Source organism: Penicillium mononematosum (genome assembly GCF_028829835.1).
Source record: "Penicillium mononematosum strain IBT 11891 chromosome Unknown utg000002l:1.0-8112719.0:1.0-8118358.0, whole genome shotgun sequence".
Classification (NCBI taxonomy): domain Eukaryota; kingdom Fungi; phylum Ascomycota; class Eurotiomycetes; order Eurotiales; family Aspergillaceae; genus Penicillium; species Penicillium mononematosum.
In genome coordinates this window covers 4,550,857-4,569,699 of record NW_026643272.1, presented here as the reverse complement: position 1 = coordinate 4,569,699, position 18,843 = coordinate 4,550,857, and the positions used below count along the sequence as shown (strand labels likewise).

The following is an 18,843-nucleotide window of genomic DNA, read 5'->3' as shown; positions in this document are numbered from 1 at the left end:
GTAGGGCTTTAGTCCTGGGTGATATGAGTTTAAAGCAATACAATATAGAAATATAATAATTTCTGAAGGCAGTAGTTCGTATGGTAAAATATGATACTCGGCCACTCCGTACTGGGCAGAATGATAGGCGCAGAAAACATACAAACTAACGGTCAAAGTAAAAGTCATGTTTCAATGAGTTATTTGCACCCTGGCTACTTCGGAAGTGGACCTATTTTCTGCCGGAAAAAACTCTGCACAACATATACTCCAAACCAGTCGTGCTACGCTAGTGGGTCCTAAATTAGTAGGAATAGGCAGGCGGTATCAACAGAGCGGTCAATGGTAGAGGTGCACGGGTGCAAATACTCATGAAATGCCACTGTACAGTAGACTGGCAGGGGGGGGGAATACGAAAATACAGGGAAATTCGTAATGTGACATATTCGGATTTCTCTAACTCCCTGGCACGTGATAAGAATGACATCATAACAACATGAACCCGGGCAAAGTAGGCCAAATCGGGCGAGTCTTGGCATATATCTCAGTAATGGGGTGGTTTCATTGGTTGGCTTTTATCTAGAAAAATAATTTATAATAAGAAAAATGATTTCTGTAATTTTCCTTCCCGGTCTCCCCAATGTTTACCTAGGTATTTTTTATTTTTTCGAATTAATGTTTAAATTTAATTTATCTTTAAATTTATCTCTGCGACTCTACCATGCCCATGTGTTTTTTCCCCATATCTGAACTATATGTAGTCAATCTCACCATGACCATCCTTAGAATTGTTAGATATTGTATAAAACCTTTGTAGCTCAATTCACTCAACACATTGCTTGATTTTCCTACTGGTTGCTTTCTTTTTTCTTTTTTCTTTTCCCTTTTTTTCCCGACTCGTTCTGCTATTACAATCTTCTAGTATGGCATCGCCTTCTTGCAACACCCACTTCGACCATTTACAAATGCCAGATGGTTATGGCTGGACCATCCCGGACTTCAACTATTCCCAACTCGCCCCTCTTGCCTATCAATCATCTACCTCTATACTGGCTGAGCCATCTATAGCATCTGCAGATCTTCTTCTGCGTACCGATGCCATACAGTATCCTTTTCCATCCTTTGCGCTTAGCTCTGCTACATCTTCTGCCTCGCCCTCGACTTGTTCCGATCTGTATCGCTTCAATCAGAATGTTATACACCAATCTTCAATCGATAAGGACTATGCAGCTACGGCCCCGGCGACAGGCTATTTCGACCCTAGGCACGACATCGCTTGCAACAATTTACCACCACATGCTCTATCTGTTCAACGGGAATCTCAGGTCAAGGATACCAGCAATAGCTATGCCAAGGGAAAGAGAGCTGCTGGTCGTAACCAAGGACGACAGCAGAAACAGGAGTAAGCAACCTCAGGATTCATCATAAAGCTTTAACACTTACTAATACCATATAGAAAAACCCAAAGGTCCTTCCAATGCCATTGGAAGGATTGCACATACCGCGACACCTTCTCCGGAAAACCAGCGTTGATGCGTCATATCGACACGCAGCATATAAATCCGCGCTCATTCGATTGTCCTTCGTGCCCCATGTCCTTCAATCGGAAGGACAACATGACGGAACACCGAGGAAGAGTTCATTGGGAACGAGAGTAATGTTGATGCTGTGTTGGCGGTGGGGTTCGGGTTATGGAGCCTCATCTGTATTAGGGCTAGCCAGAGATTCGTTATCTCGAAGAACGTCGGTGTCTGAAGAGATGTCTGTGTTTTAATTGGGGAAATTGTTTTACTTCGTCATTTTCTTTCAGTTGGGTGAGTGCGAGGGAGAATCCGAATGGCCTTCAAGAATTTGGATTTCAAAGCTCCAGGTTTCAACAACTTCTGGCAATAGATGTATCCAAAGAATATCCAACATCAAGTCAATCCTATGACACAGTGCACTCGAATACCTTATCTCTGCAGCCGAGAATATAAATAAGTATGTTGATATAGTGAATCCCGAACAAATAAAAAGCAGCAAATTATATAGATAATCACGTGCACGCTAAACCCGTTGGGGTAAACCATCTGCGAACAAAATCCAAAGTCCGCAACGCAGCATCCGACCCAACACGCGCAGGTCACAATGTCGTGCTCCATACCCCAACGCTGCGCCCGCCAGCTTCTTCGAGAGCCCTTCCAGCGCGGCTCCCTACCAATCTTCCTCGCACCCGCCTTCTCCCCCGCACACAATGCTTCTCAACCACATCCCCGGCGCAGTCCCGAGTCGGAGGTGCCGCGCTCTCCATCCCCCCCGAGGTGTCATTTAAGCTCGTCGATATCCCCGCTACCCTTGCCCGGACACGAGGAAAGGATATTCCCAAGTTTTTGGCTGAGATTAAGGGGCCTAAGGGTAAGTTGATATTGCTGGAATGTGGCCCGGTCGATGGATGCTAACTACTCCGACTCACAGGCGAGATGAGCCTGAGCATTCCCTCGTTCGTTAATATCACCCACGATGAGGCCGCCAAGAAGGCTAGTTTGTCGGTTGAGGATACGACGGTTCCTCACCAGCGTGCCATGTGGGGTATGTTCTCCTGTCTTTTCTCCGCGGCAAGTCATTAGTGTCTAACACTTTGCTTTTCTATTTAGGAACCATTCGCGCACTCCTCCAGAACCACATCCTCGGCGTCTCCGAAGGCCACGTCTGTGTCTTGAGTATGGTGGGTGTTGGTTACAGGGCCACCATCGAGGATAAGGCGTCCACCGTCCAGCCCGCCTACCCCGGCCAGAAGTTCGTTTCCCTCAAGGTCGGCTTTTCCCACCCAATTGAACTGGGTATCCCCCAAGGCGTTGTGGCGAGCACACCGCAGCCTACTAGAATCCTGTTGGAGGGTGTCGACAAGCGGATTGTGACCCAATTCGCGGCCGAGATCAGAGAATGGAGACGCCCCGAGCCGTACAAGGGCAAGGGTATCTTCGTCAACGGAGAGACTATCAAGCTCAAGGCGAAGAAGATCAAATAGACTGGAGGCGCATTTCTTTTCAGCTACGCGGGACATTTTGTGTTTGGTTCCGTGTTTTGTACTCTTATCGTCACATATGTATTTTTTTATTCCTCTCACAAGCGATGGTATCACAAATCTACTTCAGACTGATTCTGCTCCCCAGGAGCTCAAGTGCAGTGGACAAGGCGACGAAATAAACATCATAAATCAATTACAGCTTCAGAACGGTCTTGACGGCATCAATGACCTGGTCCTGGTGGGCCTTGGGAGCAGCAACGACACCCTTGTTGACAGCCAAGGTCCGGCCCTTGCTGAAATCCAAGCGGTTGCCGTAGATGTCGGTCACCTGGCCACCAGCCTCGCGCACAATCACGTCACCAGCAGCGTGATCCCAGATCTTCTCCTGGTAGTCCTTCTTGACGGGGAGACGCAGGTAGACGTCGCCAGCACCGCGGGCAATGGAGCAGTACTTGGCCTGCGAGTCCAGTCGCACACTCGGGGCGGTGATGCCAAGAAGCTGAGCAACGGCAGCGTTGTCGCCCTGGGCGGAGTGCGCAGCCTCGACACCTTCACAAAAGACAGCGTCGGAGATCTTGGAGACGGGACGCATGGAAATGGGCTTGCTGGGAGCAAGAGTACCACTGCCCAGAGGACGGCTGGTGGCACCCTCACCCAGGATAGCGGAGAACAAGACACCGTTTCCGGCAGTCGCAGACTGCTGGGCACCCGTGCTGGCATCAATGGGGGCAGCATCGTCGACGGGGAGGTTAGGAGTACCGATAGCACCGACCTTGACGTCACCGTCAACCATCAGACCAAGACACACGGCGTACTGGCCGCCACGGAGGAAACCCTTGGTGCCGTCGATGGGATCCAGGGCCCAGATGCGGCCCTTTGGACCACCGGCACTGTTGCCATTATCAATGATGTCCAGCATGCTCTCCTCACTGGTGAGAGGGCCACCCAGAATATTATCGCTCTCCGCATCATCCAGCTTGATATCCTTGACCAGGCGCCAGATCTCAGCGCTGAGGTCCTTGTCTTCACGCAGGGAGCTAGCTTCCTCCTCGGCGACGATCTCGTCATCGGGGAAGTTCTTGCGGATGGCTGAGATGATGAGGGCCTGAGCGCCGAAGTCGCCAATAGTGACAGGGGACTTGTCGTCCTTGGAGACTGTGCCCTTGGCCTTCTCGAAGAAGACCTTCTGTGTCAGGAGGCACGCCCGCTGGACGGCCAATTCGGCAATGTAACGTTCCTGTTGGTAAGACATGATTGTAGGTTGGTTGGAAGAAAGGTGGGGGAGGAGGAGGGAGAGACGAGAGCGGGATTTCAGAGCCACGCTGACGGCCAGAATAAGGGTGGAGCAGACCACGAAGCGGGACAGTACGCGTAACAAATAGGAGCGTGGGGATGGGTCTGTCCGGTGTGCAGACGAAAGCTTCATGCGAGATCAATTGGCAAGAAATATAGCCAGGATTGACTACTCTTGCTTCCTCGAGGTCTTATTGGTTACTATTGATTTGCTCAAGTCCCGAGGTCGTTAATGACCTCTTTCTCATAAACTGGCCTCGGGCACCTGACCCCGCCCTAATCCCCTTTGGGCCGGAATAGTCACGAGGAGCCGATAAGCTTAAACTGTCTGAGCATTGTTTCAACTCCTCTTCCCCTGTAACAAGGCCGTTTTGCAATTTGGACGAGTTTAGAGCATATTGGGAACGAGGTACATGTTCGTTCTACGTTCTCGGCACTTTCCATTGCGCTTATCAGATTAACGAGCGCCAAGACTCCTGGGGCCTCCGACGTCACCGACACCACGTGAAGGTATCGCGAAAGCTCCCTGAACCCTTATATTGTCCTTCACACCATTAACTCGTTTCTGGCTTTTTTTTTTAGCGAAGGCACTTGCATCTATCACCGCCGATACCCACACGTATCTGATTCCTGCGAAACGTTTGTATAAACAGCGCCGTGCGGGGTCATTCTTATACCGACATCGCAGCGTGGGGTGATTGTGGGCTGTTTGATCCCAAGGACAATTTTCGATTCCTCCAACCTGTTCCTACTCAAGCCGAGCATAAACACTGTTATAGAGACTATCTCCTTGACTAGGCCAGAATGTTCCAGTCCTCCGTGAGTCTTTGGGTGAATATCACACACATTTAGCACCGACTGATATCGCTTTTCAATAGAAACCGTATTCGGCAGTGACCGTACAAATCGAGGTTCTTACAAGCGAACAATATGAAGTCGAAGACTCAAGTGGGATCGTCGATTTAGTGGAAGTAGTCCGCATCCAGGCCAGCGGCCCAATGGAAGCAAGTCGGGCTCTTCGCAAGAAACTGTGAGTCTACGAGTATTGACATTGCTGAATACCAGTCTGATTAATCCAGAAAATATGGCAATCTCCATCGACAACTGCGCGCGCTTACTATCCTCGACTTCCTGGTTCAAAATGCAGGAGAGCGCTTCTTGCGCGATTTCGCCGATGAGGCATTGCTCGAACGTCTGCGAATTGCAGCTACTGATTCCGTTTCGGATCCACTCGTGAAACAGAAATGCAAACAGATTTTTGCACAATGGGCGGCAACTTTTAAGGACACCCCTGGTATGGCGAAGGTCACGGCGCTATACAAGCAAGTTCCCAAGCGAAAACAGCCCGCGACGCAAGCAAAAGCCAAAGTTCTTCGCGAGGGAAATCCAAATACAAATGAGCCCCCGATGGGTCATGTTGTATCTGTTTCAGCGGGCAGTGGACCATCTACTGTGCTGACCAGTCCCAAAGAAAAGTCCAAGTCCAGGAAAGTCAAGAAAGATAAGAAACTATCAATTAGCAGCAAGAGGTTTGATCTGGAAAAGGAGCGCCCTGAGATCCTACAAGCACTTGCTGCTTCTTCCGTTGCTAGCACCAACCTGTTGAATGCTCTTAAACTCGTCAATCGCGAGACACACCGAGTGAGTGAGGATGCGGAATGCAGTAATCGATTCGACACATGCAAGCAGCTTCGCCATGAGATCCTTCGATATATCCAGTATATAGAGACCGAGGAGTTCCTGGGCGGCCTGATTCATGCAAACGAGGAGCTGGTGGATGCATTGATGGCATTCGAGGTGTTAGACAAGAGCGTGGACTACGACAGTGACAGTGAGGATGACATTTTGGAAGGCAATTGGAGGCACAGACATGGACTTGGACTGCAGGACACGGATGTCAATGACGGCCTTGCTGGACTTAGTATCAACCCTCCAAAGCCGCCACGGCCGAATCGTCCTGAGAGCCTGCCTCTTGCTTCTTCATCGCAACACTCACGCCAAATCTTTGATAGCGAGAGTGAATCGGAAGAAGAGGATGATGAAGACAACCCCTTTGGGGACAGGAATGCTATTAAGACCCCGGCCATTGAGAAATCTGGACTTTCTTGGTAAGTCATTCCCCCTCTCTATTACACCTCGGGTTATTAATGTCCCCACAGGAAAGAGGTTTGATCCGTGCGATTACAATGTTGAAGTTCGGATGGTCTTTACCCTTTGAGATTTACGGTTTTGGTTTCTTTCCTACATTGTCTGGTCTTGTGCTTGGTCGGTATACCCAAAGCCATTGGCTATCGTGTTGCTGAAAGGTGAACATTCATTTTGATCGCTGGTGTCCCGGATATGTATATTCTTAAATCGATTGGATATTGGTTGCATTGCAATTTACGTGAACCCTTTTTTTGGCTTTGCTTGAAAGAACCCGTAGCTTATAGCCTTAAAGCCCAACATTCCAATACATCCACCGGTGATGAACCTACAGATGTAGTCGAAGTCTCTGCATGACCGATTAGTCGATTAGCGCCGAGAATCAGCAAGATGACGCCGCCAGCAGCTGCCTACGAAACGGCCCCCACCTTAGCTCGCATTTCGGCCATTCCTGGTAAAACCACATGGACTAGATAGACATATAAAGCAACGTGCAACCCGCAATATTCAACGAAAAATCAGACTCATTTCATCTCAAAGCCCCAAATACAAGCTACTTCAAAGAGAAGATACAATGCCGGTCACCGAACTCGCCCTCCTCCGCTTGAGAGTGCAAGACCCCCCGTCTTCTACCAAGAGTACTTTCTTAGAAGCCAAGAAGAAACAGAGTGAATACTCAGGCTATCCCGTCACATACCTGCGCCAGGTCGAAGACCCACTGTCCCTTTATCTGCTGGGTGGATGGGAGTCTGTCGAGAAACATACCGGCGAAGGACAGTGGCTTTCACTCGAAGTCAACCAGAACCTTCTCGCGAAGTTGAAGGACAATGTTGATGTCAGTTGGATGTTTCACTTGGACGTTGAAGTGAGTTTTCTAACCTTGACGAAGAACTAACTTCGTAGTTCGGGGTTGTTATCAAGAAATATAAGCTAACGGACCTAGCCATCCAAAATCCCACTGGATGCACCCGTTCTCGCTATAACCCGATGCTTTGTCGAGCCAAGCAAGAAAGATGAATTCGACGCTGCTTTCAAGGCTGGTGTCTCTCATTTGAATGCGTCCACGGCTCCGTTCTCTTCGTGCGGTGCGTGGCGTATCGATAAAGAGGGCGAAGATGAGGAGTTTGTTATTTTCAGTGGGTGGAACGAAGTCAAGGATCATCTTGCTTTCGGCGAATCTGAGACTTCTGAGGAATTTGGAAAGCTTAAGGCGTTGGCGAAGGATGCGGATGTTAAGCATGTACATGTTGAGAAGTGGGAGTGAGGTGCTATGTACTTTCATTCATCTATGTGGTATCTATGAGAGGTTATTATGTTATGTCTTGGGCACGGATGTGCCGCTGAGAATGAATTGGACCATTGCCTTCCTACCATCCAGTTTGAGTGGAGCCTCTATATGCATAGCACCAAGGACATCTTTCCTCTGGATCTCCAGGCCGAGAGACTTGGCATGTTGTTCTAACTGGTCTGGTACGTATGGTGGGACGACTTCGTCTTTATCACCAGATATAAGGAAGATCGGCGGAAGCGAGCGAGGTATTGGTGGCGTAGCTTCATTGGGGCTTTGAGACCCAGGTTCGTCTCTCCATGTAGCCATTTCTTGCATCTTCGCCTTGATATCCCAGTTATTCCAAGAGAACGGCCAGAGATACCTGTATGGAAGCCATTTCTGAGGATAGAGGCTGATGAGCATGTCTTTAATGCTGGATGTTGGCGCCTCCAAAATGAGCCTCGAAATTGGCGCCAGGGGCCTGTTACTGTTTGTATTTGAGGTCTGCCCCTCATGTTGACGGGCAAGATATGTAGATACTGCTGAGCTTGCAACAGCAGCACCCAGGCTGTGTCCCCAAATCACGATCTCAAGATCGGTGTCCGGGGATGCATATGTTTCCGAAACCCAATTCAAGAATGCCTGGGCATCCATCTCAATGCCGGACTGTGTGGCACGACCAGATGATGTCCAGTAGCCGCGGTATGATAGAGCAGCGATAGTATATTGAGACATATCGGCGACAGACATAGATAGTGAAGATGATCTTGCCGTTTCGGTAATTGCGCGCAAGACGTGAGAGAGAAGAGGCAACCGCATAGGTGTTGATCCTCCATTGCCTTGAAAGTAACAGATCACAACGGACTTTTTTTCGTTTCGGGATCGGTTTTACCTGATCTTTATTTTGTGAGGCACTATTATTCAACGAGGACATATTATCCTTTGCGAGAATCGGAATGTGACCCTCACAAACAGCCAATTTAGTCCCGTCCAAGCTGCGAATCTGCTTCTCCTCCCACTGCACCGGTGTGCATTCAGCCTTGTAATCTGAAATTGTTTCTGATCTTGTAAATGGGGGAAGCCAGGAGAGATACAGGAGCTTGTTTTGCATGACGATGATCCAGAAACATTTCCAGGTCCATAGACCGAGTAGGAGTCCGATGAACAGGAGAGGTGGTACAGCAATGCTTGGAATAGCCTCCGTCATAAGGGTTCGTGATTGAATAATATTGAGTCGGACATTTTGAGCCATGCTCTGTCTCTTTCTTGTGATGCTGTGGAGACCATTGATGCCATTTGACGGGATGTTGTTATAAGGATTTTGTGATGGCTGTCGCGTGCGAGTTGATATTGCTCTTGAGTTTGAACCGCGCAGCGCGCGTCGCAGGACCCAGCGCGCCAGCATCAGCAGAATGTTTGCAAGTAATTGGTTAGGTTGGAGGTTGATGTTACGATTTACTGGTGGAGCCTCGGCGCCACAGCGGCGAGCTGGGCCTTGACTCAGCAATCCTAAGGCCCGGGACGATCCCGAGGTCTCTCGAGGGTCTAAGGCTAAATATATAGCCAGTATGAAGCAGTTTTTCGCGCGCAATTAATATCTATTTCATTTAATGATTGGGTTGAAATTGTCTTGATTGAGATAGGAGAATCGTTCCATTGTACATCGCCACCGAAATATATGTAAAATGTAGGTTCAATTTAAATCACAGACAAGATACGTTCCTGCAGAGCCTCCGAACAAGATCGAAGGTTTGACGCGATGAAAACGATAGCATTATGAATATTCAAATGGGTATTGTGAGTCGTCATCTGGAGTCATGATATGTAAAAGAACAACAAAACGCAACCGCATGAACAGAAAAGGAAAGATGAATCCCTACCAAGACGCCAAAAGACCAAAACCGCAAGCCACGCAGTGATGCAAAATGATTTCATGATTTCTCACAGAACCTTCGATCTCATCCACTCACTCGTGCCAACTCCAAGGTTCAGCCCATTCCGCTCCCACCAACGCCGAACACGACCCTCAGCGCCAGAGCTCGGATCAGCATCCTCAAGCGCTTCCTCAATGTCACAAGTCTTGAATTCAACCCGCATACCGCAGCTCTTCCACCACTGCAGAATGTGGTCGTGGCCGTTCTTCGTCGGGCCGACAAGCACCTGGTTATCGAAGATCATCTTCGGGCCTTTAAGTTTATACCAGAACTCGAGGACATGGACATGGCCATGCGTGCTCGCGATGCGGGCAACGTTCTCAGCGTGACTATAAGGGATCCCTGATGCGTCCCACCAGGCAAGTGATGCAGTGCGGCCCGACTGCGCTGCAAGCAGGACGGATTTGCCGACCTTGAGAGGCAAGGGATTGGACGGTGGGGCATTGGCGGAGGCGGTTTTCCACCAGTCGAGTACGGCGACTCGACCTTCGGCGCTGGCGGCTTCGAGGGCACGCTCGCTATACCGTAGCGGGAGTCCTGAGTGGAGCCACCAATCCAATACGTCGATGAACCCGGCCCGGGAGGCGCCGTCCATGGCGTCGGCCATGTATTCTTTGTTTGGGAGAGCGGGCGCATCACGCCACCATGTCAGTACGTTCGGGTTGCCGTAGATCGCGGATGCTCGATATGGAATGTTTGTGAGTCGAGAGGTTGTCCAGAGGAGGTCCAGGTGGTTTTCGGTGAGATAGGAAAGGATGTCGGTGCGGGAGAATTTAACAATGAGGTGGCAAGCAAGGTCGGAGAGCGGTTTCCAGCGAGGCAGCGCATCGATGCGTTTTTTGATGGCGGCGAAGGATCCTCGCAGGATTGTATATTCGAGGGTGGCCGTGGTGGACATCTTGGGTAGATGGCTCTGCCATTCTTGGGGAACGGGGAGATGAGTTGGAATGCCCACGGCTTTCGCCGTTTCCCAGTCTCGCACTTGATCCTCAAAGACATTCAGCCAGATTTCCAGTGGTAAAAAATCGGCTTTTCCTGTATGTTGCGTCTGCGGCGTGGAGCTGGTGGCATTTCCAGATGTAGATTTCGATGCAGTTCTATCCGGGACCGTAGCGCTATGGGGAATTGGTCTGGTCGATAGGGTAGCTTCCCATGGCGGTAATTTTAATGTTGTCTCCAGTGTCTGGTGTAACTCCTCCAGGCCGTCCCATGGCAGTATTGTCAGGTCTTCGGGCCCGTTTGACTTCCAGAGCACAGGCTTGACAGTGCGAATCCAAGGCCAAAAGCGACTGATTTCATCGAGCTGCCGAGTACTAAGCGGGTGGTCCCATTCCGACACCGTCATTCCGGGAATGAGGATCACAGGTTTCTTTGAGACCCAGCCACGAAGGAGCGCCAACGTCAAGGTATTTGTCAAGCCGGCCAGCATCGCCCCCAGAGCTCCGGCATCGATAGGCGCAACCAAGAGCATGTCCGCCCATTCGCAGAGCTCCGCCGTCTTCGCCTTGAGCCATTTCCGCGCCCCAGTTTTCTTATCGAACGTTTGGCTGTCGACCGTATCCATGTAGTGTGGGATCTTGTTGGTGCCGGTGAGCAAAGCGGAGGGTTCGTCTGTGATCAGTCGTAGCTCGATGTATGGGTTCTGAACGAGGGACGGCAGGACGGTATCGGCGAAAGCACTATCCGTTGATAAAAGCAATCGGCGGCGCCGGGGATGGGATGATTTCGCATTTTGCACCGCTTTGTTTCCAATCACGGTTTCCTTACAGCCTCCATCCACCTCCATATCAGACCTCGACCCCTTTGTATTGCTATTGCGTTTTGTAATTGAGGAGATATCAGACCGAAATCCGACTGTCATGCCCAATGTGACCAAAGGTGGGCTCCACTGTATAAGGATAGGGGCGGATAGAAGAAGCCTCGTAGGAATGATATAGGTAGGCGCAAATAGCTTCGTAGGAATGATATAGGTAGGCGCAAATAGTAAAGAATCGAGTCAAGAGCAAGGATGAAACCAAATCAATTGGGTACTGTACAAAAGAGATAAATTATCAGGCTGGTCTGATTAGAGCCCAATCATGCAACCCAAAGTTGAAATGGAAACTCATGCAACGATCGGTTTCGAGCGGTGAGGTGTCTCGCCACGTCGTTGCCACATCGGACGTGATGAGCTACCGAACCGAATGTCCACGGGTATGTTGTACCGTGTCGTTTCACGAAAAAATGCCGAGATTCCAAAGTGGAGATCAACCAATAATGCAGAGCCAAAATGCTAGTTCGAGGGCCTATAACGGTTAAAGACGGGTACAGGAAAGGGGCAGATTGATTGGAAGCGGTCTAGCTTTTCACTACCTAGGTAATTCTTCACTTATTCATTTTCCTGTATTAAATGGGTCTATAGTATACATATACGGGAACGAATAGTGGGAAGAAGGGTTTCTGTGATAAATCATGAAAAGGTCCCTTCCGGCATAAGGTCGGTCTTATGGTCTAGTGGTTATGACTGTGGATTTTGATATATCAAAACTCTTCCATCGACCCCGGTTCGAACCCGGGTAAGACCTCTTATTTAAGGTGTCTTATTTAAGACTTACTTTTTGCCTTTTAGACTTTTTTTGAAATCTAAAATAATTCCATTTACACATCTACTGCTTATGTGGAAGTAAATTAAATTATCTTTAACTTCTTAGCCTTTGTGCTTGCTTCTAACTAGACAACGTGGAACTAGACCGGGCCTTACGTCTATACACCCCTGAGTATGTACGGCTCCTCTTGTAGGTTGATGACTTGGGCAACCTCGTCGATAAAAATGGCTAAAAGTCTAATCGATACGATATATATGTAGGGTCAATGCAATGCCTCCTTTCGACACTGATTTTATAGACTTTTATTATTGACGCTGGTTGACATATATATTCTACAAAAGGGGGGGGTACGGACACCACCTATTAGAATCAAAATACCGTTTATATATCCCTGGTTTGATGCCGTGAATCGACAATGATTGTGGCCTAATAAATCATTTACCTAGGTACAGAACCAGCTTTTCTATAAAATTATTTAGAAGGCCATATAATACTTAGCACGACAGATAGTTTCTTCCTTTCCATACATCTACAGATATCCCAGACGCAAGAGATCTCCATTACCTCATAGTAGATCTCTAGCTTCTCTGTCTCTCAGAAATGATGAGCAATGGAGAAATATCTGCATCGTAGAGGACTTGGGCTGTGAGCTACAGCATACATATTAGGTGATTACATATGTTTACCTTGGTATAAGAAGATCATCTAAAGGATAGATTGAAAGCACCACCTAATAGGAACAGACTAATTTGGATTTGATTTGATATAGAGTGACCAGAGCAATAGGATGGTACCACGAATAAAACATTGTCTGGTACATGATCGAAGGCTCATTAGTACTGAAAAGAGGAGTAGGAAATGTAGGCGTGCCTTGCAAACCCGAAGATGCTTGTTTGTGGTGTAAAACTTCTTTAAACTTGTTCTTTCTTTCTTTCACTCTCTTTCACCTTTCTTTTCCCCATGAGCAGATAATCATCACCGATACCGGATTTGCAGCTTGCTTCTCCATCGAGTATGTAACCGATCATCCCCGCTAAATGCAGGTGTATACGAGATCTTCTCTACTAACACTATCGACTTCGTCAGGATTCCACAGATTTCACAATGACCCCACGCTACGAGCTCCCTCGGGAACTGTCTTGTCCGTGCCCAACACTACCTGGTTTGAAGACATACTGACTTTCCCAGTCTGCCCTTACTGCGCCAATATCCTAGCCATCGCTAAAATCGACACTGAGATAAAGTTCATTTGCCGTACATGCCCCTACACATGCAGCATTGGGGACATTGCACTTCCAGTGCCCGACTCAGATGACGACAACAATGAGGTCGATGGCAACAAGGACAACGGCAATAAGGACAACGGCAATAAGGACAATGGCAACAAGGTCGACGGCAACAAGGTCGACGGCAACAAGGTCGACGGCAACAAGGTCGACGGCAACAAGGTCGACGGCAACAAGGTCGACGGCAACAAGGTCGACGGCAACAAGGTCGACGGCAACAAGGTCGACGGCAACAAGGTCGACGGCAACAAGGTCGACGGCAACAAGGTCGACGGCAACAAGGTCGACGGCAACAAGGTCGACGGCAACAAGGTCGACGGCAACAAGGTCGACGGCAACAAGGTCGACGGCAACAAGGACAACGGCAATAAGGACAATGGCAACAAGGTCGATGGCAACAAGGTCGACGGCAACAAGGTCGATGATACCAATGTCTCTAGCTAAACTTATCCACAAAGTGAGCTTGAAAGATACACCCAAGCCGCTATGGAAGAAGTCCACCAGTGCCAGGGTCAAGATCAAGGTGACCAGCTATCGTTTAGCCGAGCAGCTCTTCCCCATTCAGGCCGTCCAGTTTCCCTCTCAAGCCCCAATCCCAAAATCTAAACAAGCCGCCCCTACACCATGTTGCTATACATCTTCTTACGGAGACAGAGCGCAGCAACAGCCAAAGCAAACGCGATGGAGAGTTTTTCGAGAACACAGACACTCAAGATATCGAGGATAGTCTCTATGATGTTTTGACCCCTGCCACGAAGGAAGGTTCTGAGAAAGCCTCAATTGGACTATCTGAGTATGTACTATAAAACTACTGGGTCTGATAAATACATATACTAACTTGGCCTAGCTTGATTGATATTGGAGGCAACCCTGAGAGAGATGAAGGTGCTGGGGTTTATGTCCATATCATCAGACCGATACGCTTCCCTACATTTACGTTGCCTCTCATATTTCGTGAACGGATCCAAATAAACATCCCTCACTGCATTACGAAACATGGGCGGAGCTTGAGAAGATAGATGGGGTTTGAATCTGTTTTTGTTAAGCTTTCTAATATCCGACCGGGAGACCCGAACAGCTTTTTCCGTTGTCACCTGACAGTCTATTCGTCTTATGGTCTAGTGGTCATGACTTTTCATGCCCGGATATTCTTCGTTTTTATACAATTTATGATAAACCTAAAGTAGTCTTGTCTTTTCTAGGATATGTGTCTCATTTCCTTGTGATCCGATATGCACTGGTTCTGTAGTGTAGTGGTCATCACTCTGGTTTTTGAAATGATTGAAGTACCAGAAACCCCGGTTCGAACCCGGGCAGGACCTTTTCTTTTTTCATGTTTTGGTTTTTTACTATATTGTTATTTCTTTTTCCTATAATTAACTCCACGCAATTTTACTACGGGATATCGAAAAAGAGAGGTATAAAATAACACGGTGAGGGTGGATTTTGATTCTTTTGGATTCTTCCACCGACACCAGTTCGCTATGTCTGAGGCCCCGGTGGTCTCAAAACTGAACAAAGATAAGCGAAATCATTGATATACATGTGTCAAAAACTTGGCTTAGCGGCATGCCCTACAAATGGACAGAACGTCCCATGGGAAACCAGCGAAATTTCTTTATTATTGACGCAATACAAATGAAGTGGTGATAGGAGACGCCATTTAGGTCGAATATCATCCAACATGTGCTCTTTGTATGGAGTACGTCAGTACAACGTCGACAAATCTATTGATCTGTTCCTAACTGCTGCTGGGTTTTTTAGTTCATGTCAGTTCAGACATGAAAAAGGAGTTGAACTAGGTCAATCGCTGTCTAGGTGCGTTGTATATATGCTGATCTATATGACCCAACCTTTTTCTATCAATGCCCAACGTTCACTCTATCGTCGGGCCAGATTGTTGTGCAGCTTATGCTCTTTCATGGCGAGACTCGTCAATGCTCCTAGGACAGCCAGGCCCAACAATGTCACGAATACCGCCCGCAAGGAGTCCATATATGCGTCAAGCACTCCAGGTGTTAAGGCTGTGGGCATCTTCCAAATCTCATCTAAGCTATCCCGGAGCCGTCCAATTAGCTCCTTGGCATCCTCGCGCTCACCGAATCGAGACCAAAGTCCAAGCTTCAGGGTGTTCTGGAAGACAGCCGAAGCGACCGTGATGCCAATTGTACTTCCAGTGCTGCGGAAGGCATACGAAGCAGATGTCACAACAGCATGATGGTGGTGATCTACGGAAGAGATGAGCGCAACCAGGGTGATGGTAAGCATGCTACCGTAGGATGCACCGCCCAGGAAGAAATAGAGGAACGGCAGTTCAACGGGCGTGTTGAGATTCAACGTGCAGATGAGACCAGCGGAGAGAACTTGGACAGCCATGGCAACATAATTGAGAAATGCATACCGACCACTGGCACGCATGATGAGACCCGATCCCAAAGAGCCGATCGAGGTGCCGATCGCCTGCGGGATTATTCGCGCACCCGCGGCGGTCGCAGAAAGCCCCTGCACCTGGAAGTACACCGGTAGGTAAAAGAGTAGACCGAAGACAGCCATGGTACTGAACCAATTGGTCAGACAGGCAGCTGCCACGGTGCGGTACAGCAGAAGGCGCACGGGAATGACAGGCTCAGAAGCAACCTCAGCTTCCACGTAGATGAACAGACCCAGGAAGATAGCAGATGCGACCAGCGACGTCAGCACCAGCGGGTGGGTCCAGGGCACCTGGTTTCCGCCGGTGTTGAGGCCAAGCAGTAATGTGACCAGTGTCAGAACCAGAGTGATAGCGCCGAGGAAGTCAACGCGTTTGATGCGGGCGGTATCCGACTCTTTGACAGGAATGTTGACCGTAATTGCGACTAGAACGCACGAGATCACCAGGAAGGGGACCTGGAGTAAGAACGCCCATCGCCATCCCAGAGTGTCGTTGATCCACCCGCCAAACACACCTCCAAGCCCCATACCAGCACCGTAGCAGATGTTTCCAATGCCCTGCCAGATACCTCGTTTGCGGAGAGGGACCAGGTCAGAAGTGACGAAGGTCGAGATCGCAGTAAGACCGCCTCCTCCGACACCTGCCACGACGCGACCAAGGATGATAACCCATTGCGCTCTTGCCAGGCCACAGATCAAGTTGCCAAGGGCGAAGAAAATGTTGGAGAACACAAGCCCCCAACGACGAGAGTAAATATCAGTCAATCGGCCACTGAGAGGCTGGCAGGCAGCATTGGAGATCAGATACGAAGTGGCTAGCCACGAAAGGAGCGAGAATGAGTTGAAGGACGAAGAGATGGGGGCGGAGAGCGTGGCGACGATCGTTGTATCTGTAATTAAAGCTAAAGTTAGTAATTTTGTTTCCCCTGGAAGAGTTGGAATACGTACCGAGAGCAGCTAGGAAGACACCGAGCCAGATGCTTCCGAGGATCCAGATCAACTCCTTGGTACTGGGTTCCTGGGGTAGTGGGGTATCTTCATTGGCATCCCCATCAGGTGAATCCCGAAGGAGGGGGCGTTTGCTCAGACGCAGGCTCTCTCGCCGTGTCACCTACAGACATGATGTGGTGTCCAAAGGTGAATGGAAGTTCTGTCAGTAGGGAGATTGCCAATGATGTGATCGGGGACTCCGGCGGAATCTCCAAATGGAGTGGAGAGACGTGGGGTTTAATATAGCGGGTGTCTTATTGGTTGCATACTCCGTACAGAACGTTTTCCATAGCTAATTGAGAACTTGGCTTATATTTGCATTCTACTTTTGCATGGCTATACCTTCTATACTATAGTTACGTTCCAAGATTTTTTTAACTCCTGCCAGATTTTGGCCTTAAGGACCCACCTCTTTCACGATCCACTCAGTATATAGGAACTGACTATTCCACCTCTCTGCCCGTTCTATATAAACAACTTAGCTTATATTAAACAAGTGATATGATAAATCTTTGTCAAATCTCATTTCGTTGGAAAGGAACGAGGCCCCCTAGTCTCTGGTGACTACCTGCATTATCTCTTTTCAGTGAAAGCGATCCTATACCAAGTCAGCATTGAGATACACAGCACACATACAAAGTGATGTAAGAGCAAATACCAATTATACCCCGGTCCCAGAGCTGCTTGTCAGCTTTTTCCACTTTCCAGCTTTTCAATCTCTCGCTCTCTTCATCTCACTATCTCACTTTCTCAATTTCTTACTTTGTCTCACCTCTCTCATCTCCACTTCTCCAGACTGTCCATTATAAATGAGTTTATTTGCCTTGTTCGTCTCCCGATAATCGGCATTCTACTTATCGCGTTGACAGCAGCGTGGATACAGCTTTGCTGCTAAGTTCCACGTATGGATGCTCCACCGATCAATCGATGCCGTCAGAAAGGATATGGAATGCTACAGGGACAAAATGTCTACCTGGGAGAAATACCTGATTGAGCTTAACGCAGGGCACGCAGGAGGACATTCTGGTACCCTCGTATTACAACGAGGAGCGCCGGGTCCTATCTGAGCTACTTCGAAAGCTCGGCCACTCAATAAAAGTGTCGACTCCCCACAGGGCTCCGAAAGCCTGGTAGTGGTACTTTCAACTATTCGGGCCAGGTAGGCAATAAAGTCTGGGGTTCATCACAGATAGGAAGAGAAGCTGTGTCGTATTAAGTCGTGCTCAAAGCTGTCTCATTGTCGCCGGATTTGAGAAGATGGGAATAGCCACGCAAGTTGGCTCAGGTTAGGAATTCCAGGTCTGGGAGCGCCTTATCAAGCAACACGAGCAGACTTCTACTTTATGTCGCGTGAAGGGTAGTTCAGCCCTTCTCATGCAGCAACTCGGGATTTCCGAAGGAAGTTCTGGGTATGAGCGTGCCCTTCGTTGAAAAGGTCCGGGCGATGAGTCGTGGTGGCGCGATGGAAGGGTAAGCAGATGGGTGGTGGCAGAAGACGCTGGAAACTCCTCTTCGTGGCCTTCTTGTGGCCCCTAATACGACCGAAGCGTCCGCCATGCACAATATCACATACATTGGCCCTCTACATCGATAGTCAAACTTCAAGGCCAGTGCCCAAAAGGTAAGAATAACATGCCTCCAAATCGTTCCAGACCGTTATTGATTGTAACATGGGAGATGGCCCAGGCTAGGAAAAGCAGCTACACGCGATTATACAAAGCATGCCAGCCCCGGAGCAAGCCCAAGTTCTCCATGATGAGAGAGAGAGGAGGAAATGTGGTAAAGACGAGTTCCTACAGAGGTTTATTATCCTATTGGAGGACTGCTCATGAAGCAAGCTGAGGAGCTGGAAGCCCTTGACCAAAAGGTTAACCAATATCGGTTAGTAGACACCACTATTTACCCGCCTGGGCCACCTGGGCAG

General features: G+C 48.8%; 8 protein-coding genes across 8 annotated transcripts; 5 read left to right on the top strand and 3 right to left on the bottom strand.

Annotated features, from left to right (window-relative positions):
- Positions 1-902: 902 nt before the first annotated feature.
- N7519_003533 (uncharacterized protein) lies at positions 903-1,385 on the top strand (the record flags this gene model as incomplete). The annotated part of the gene is made up of 1 exon (XM_057290311.1): positions 903-1,385. The coding sequence occupies one exon, from the start codon at positions 903-905 to the stop codon at positions 1,383-1,385; it is 483 nt and encodes a 160-aa protein (XP_057151513.1).
- Positions 1,386-1,815: 430 nt separating this feature from the next.
- N7519_003532 (mitochondrial 54S ribosomal protein uL6m) lies at positions 1,816-2,986 on the top strand (the record flags this gene model as incomplete). Its single annotated transcript, XM_057290310.1, has 4 exons — positions 1,816-1,849; positions 2,011-2,373; positions 2,434-2,547; positions 2,613-2,986. The coding sequence occupies 4 exons, from the start codon at positions 1,816-1,818 to the stop codon at positions 2,984-2,986; spliced, it is 885 nt and encodes a 294-aa protein (XP_057151512.1).
- Positions 2,987-3,179: 193 nt separating this feature from the next.
- On the bottom strand, positions 3,180-4,412 carry N7519_003531 (3'(2'),5'-bisphosphate nucleotidase; the record flags this gene model as incomplete). Its single annotated transcript, XM_057290309.1, has 1 exon — positions 3,180-4,412. The coding sequence occupies one exon, from the start codon at positions 4,410-4,412 to the stop codon at positions 3,180-3,182; it is 1,233 nt and encodes a 410-aa protein (XP_057151511.1).
- Positions 4,413-5,083: 671 nt separating this feature from the next.
- Positions 5,084-6,451, top strand: N7519_003530 (LSB5 family protein; the record flags this gene model as incomplete). The annotated part of the gene is made up of 4 exons (XM_057290308.1): positions 5,084-5,098; positions 5,158-5,309; positions 5,359-6,387; positions 6,439-6,451. The coding sequence occupies 4 exons, from the start codon at positions 5,084-5,086 to the stop codon at positions 6,449-6,451; spliced, it is 1,209 nt and encodes a 402-aa protein (XP_057151510.1).
- A 547-nt stretch (positions 6,452-6,998) lies between these two features.
- On the top strand, positions 6,999-7,688 carry N7519_003529 (uncharacterized protein; the record flags this gene model as incomplete). The annotated part of the gene is made up of 2 exons (XM_057290307.1): positions 6,999-7,289; positions 7,368-7,688. The coding sequence occupies 2 exons, from the start codon at positions 6,999-7,001 to the stop codon at positions 7,686-7,688; spliced, it is 612 nt and encodes a 203-aa protein (XP_057151509.1).
- A 51-nt stretch (positions 7,689-7,739) lies between these two features.
- On the bottom strand, positions 7,740-11,489 carry N7519_003528 (uncharacterized protein; the record flags this gene model as incomplete). Its single annotated transcript, XM_057290306.1, has 3 exons — positions 7,740-8,558; positions 8,587-9,182; positions 9,665-11,489. 3 exons carry the CDS (start codon positions 11,487-11,489, stop codon positions 7,740-7,742), a joined length of 3,240 nt encoding a protein of 1,079 aa, XP_057151508.1.
- A 1,828-nt stretch (positions 11,490-13,317) lies between these two features.
- Positions 13,318-13,943, top strand: N7519_003527 (uncharacterized protein; the record flags this gene model as incomplete). The annotated part of the gene is made up of 2 exons (XM_057290305.1): positions 13,318-13,354; positions 13,402-13,943. 2 exons carry the CDS (start codon positions 13,318-13,320, stop codon positions 13,941-13,943), a joined length of 579 nt encoding a protein of 192 aa, XP_057151507.1.
- Positions 13,944-15,380: 1,437 nt separating this feature from the next.
- On the bottom strand, positions 15,381-17,209 carry N7519_003526 (uncharacterized protein; the record flags this gene model as incomplete). The annotated part of the gene is made up of 3 exons (XM_057290304.1): positions 15,381-16,819; positions 16,878-17,040; positions 17,189-17,209. The coding sequence occupies 3 exons, from the start codon at positions 17,207-17,209 to the stop codon at positions 15,381-15,383; spliced, it is 1,623 nt and encodes a 540-aa protein (XP_057151506.1).
- Positions 17,210-18,843: the final 1,634 nt, after the last annotated feature.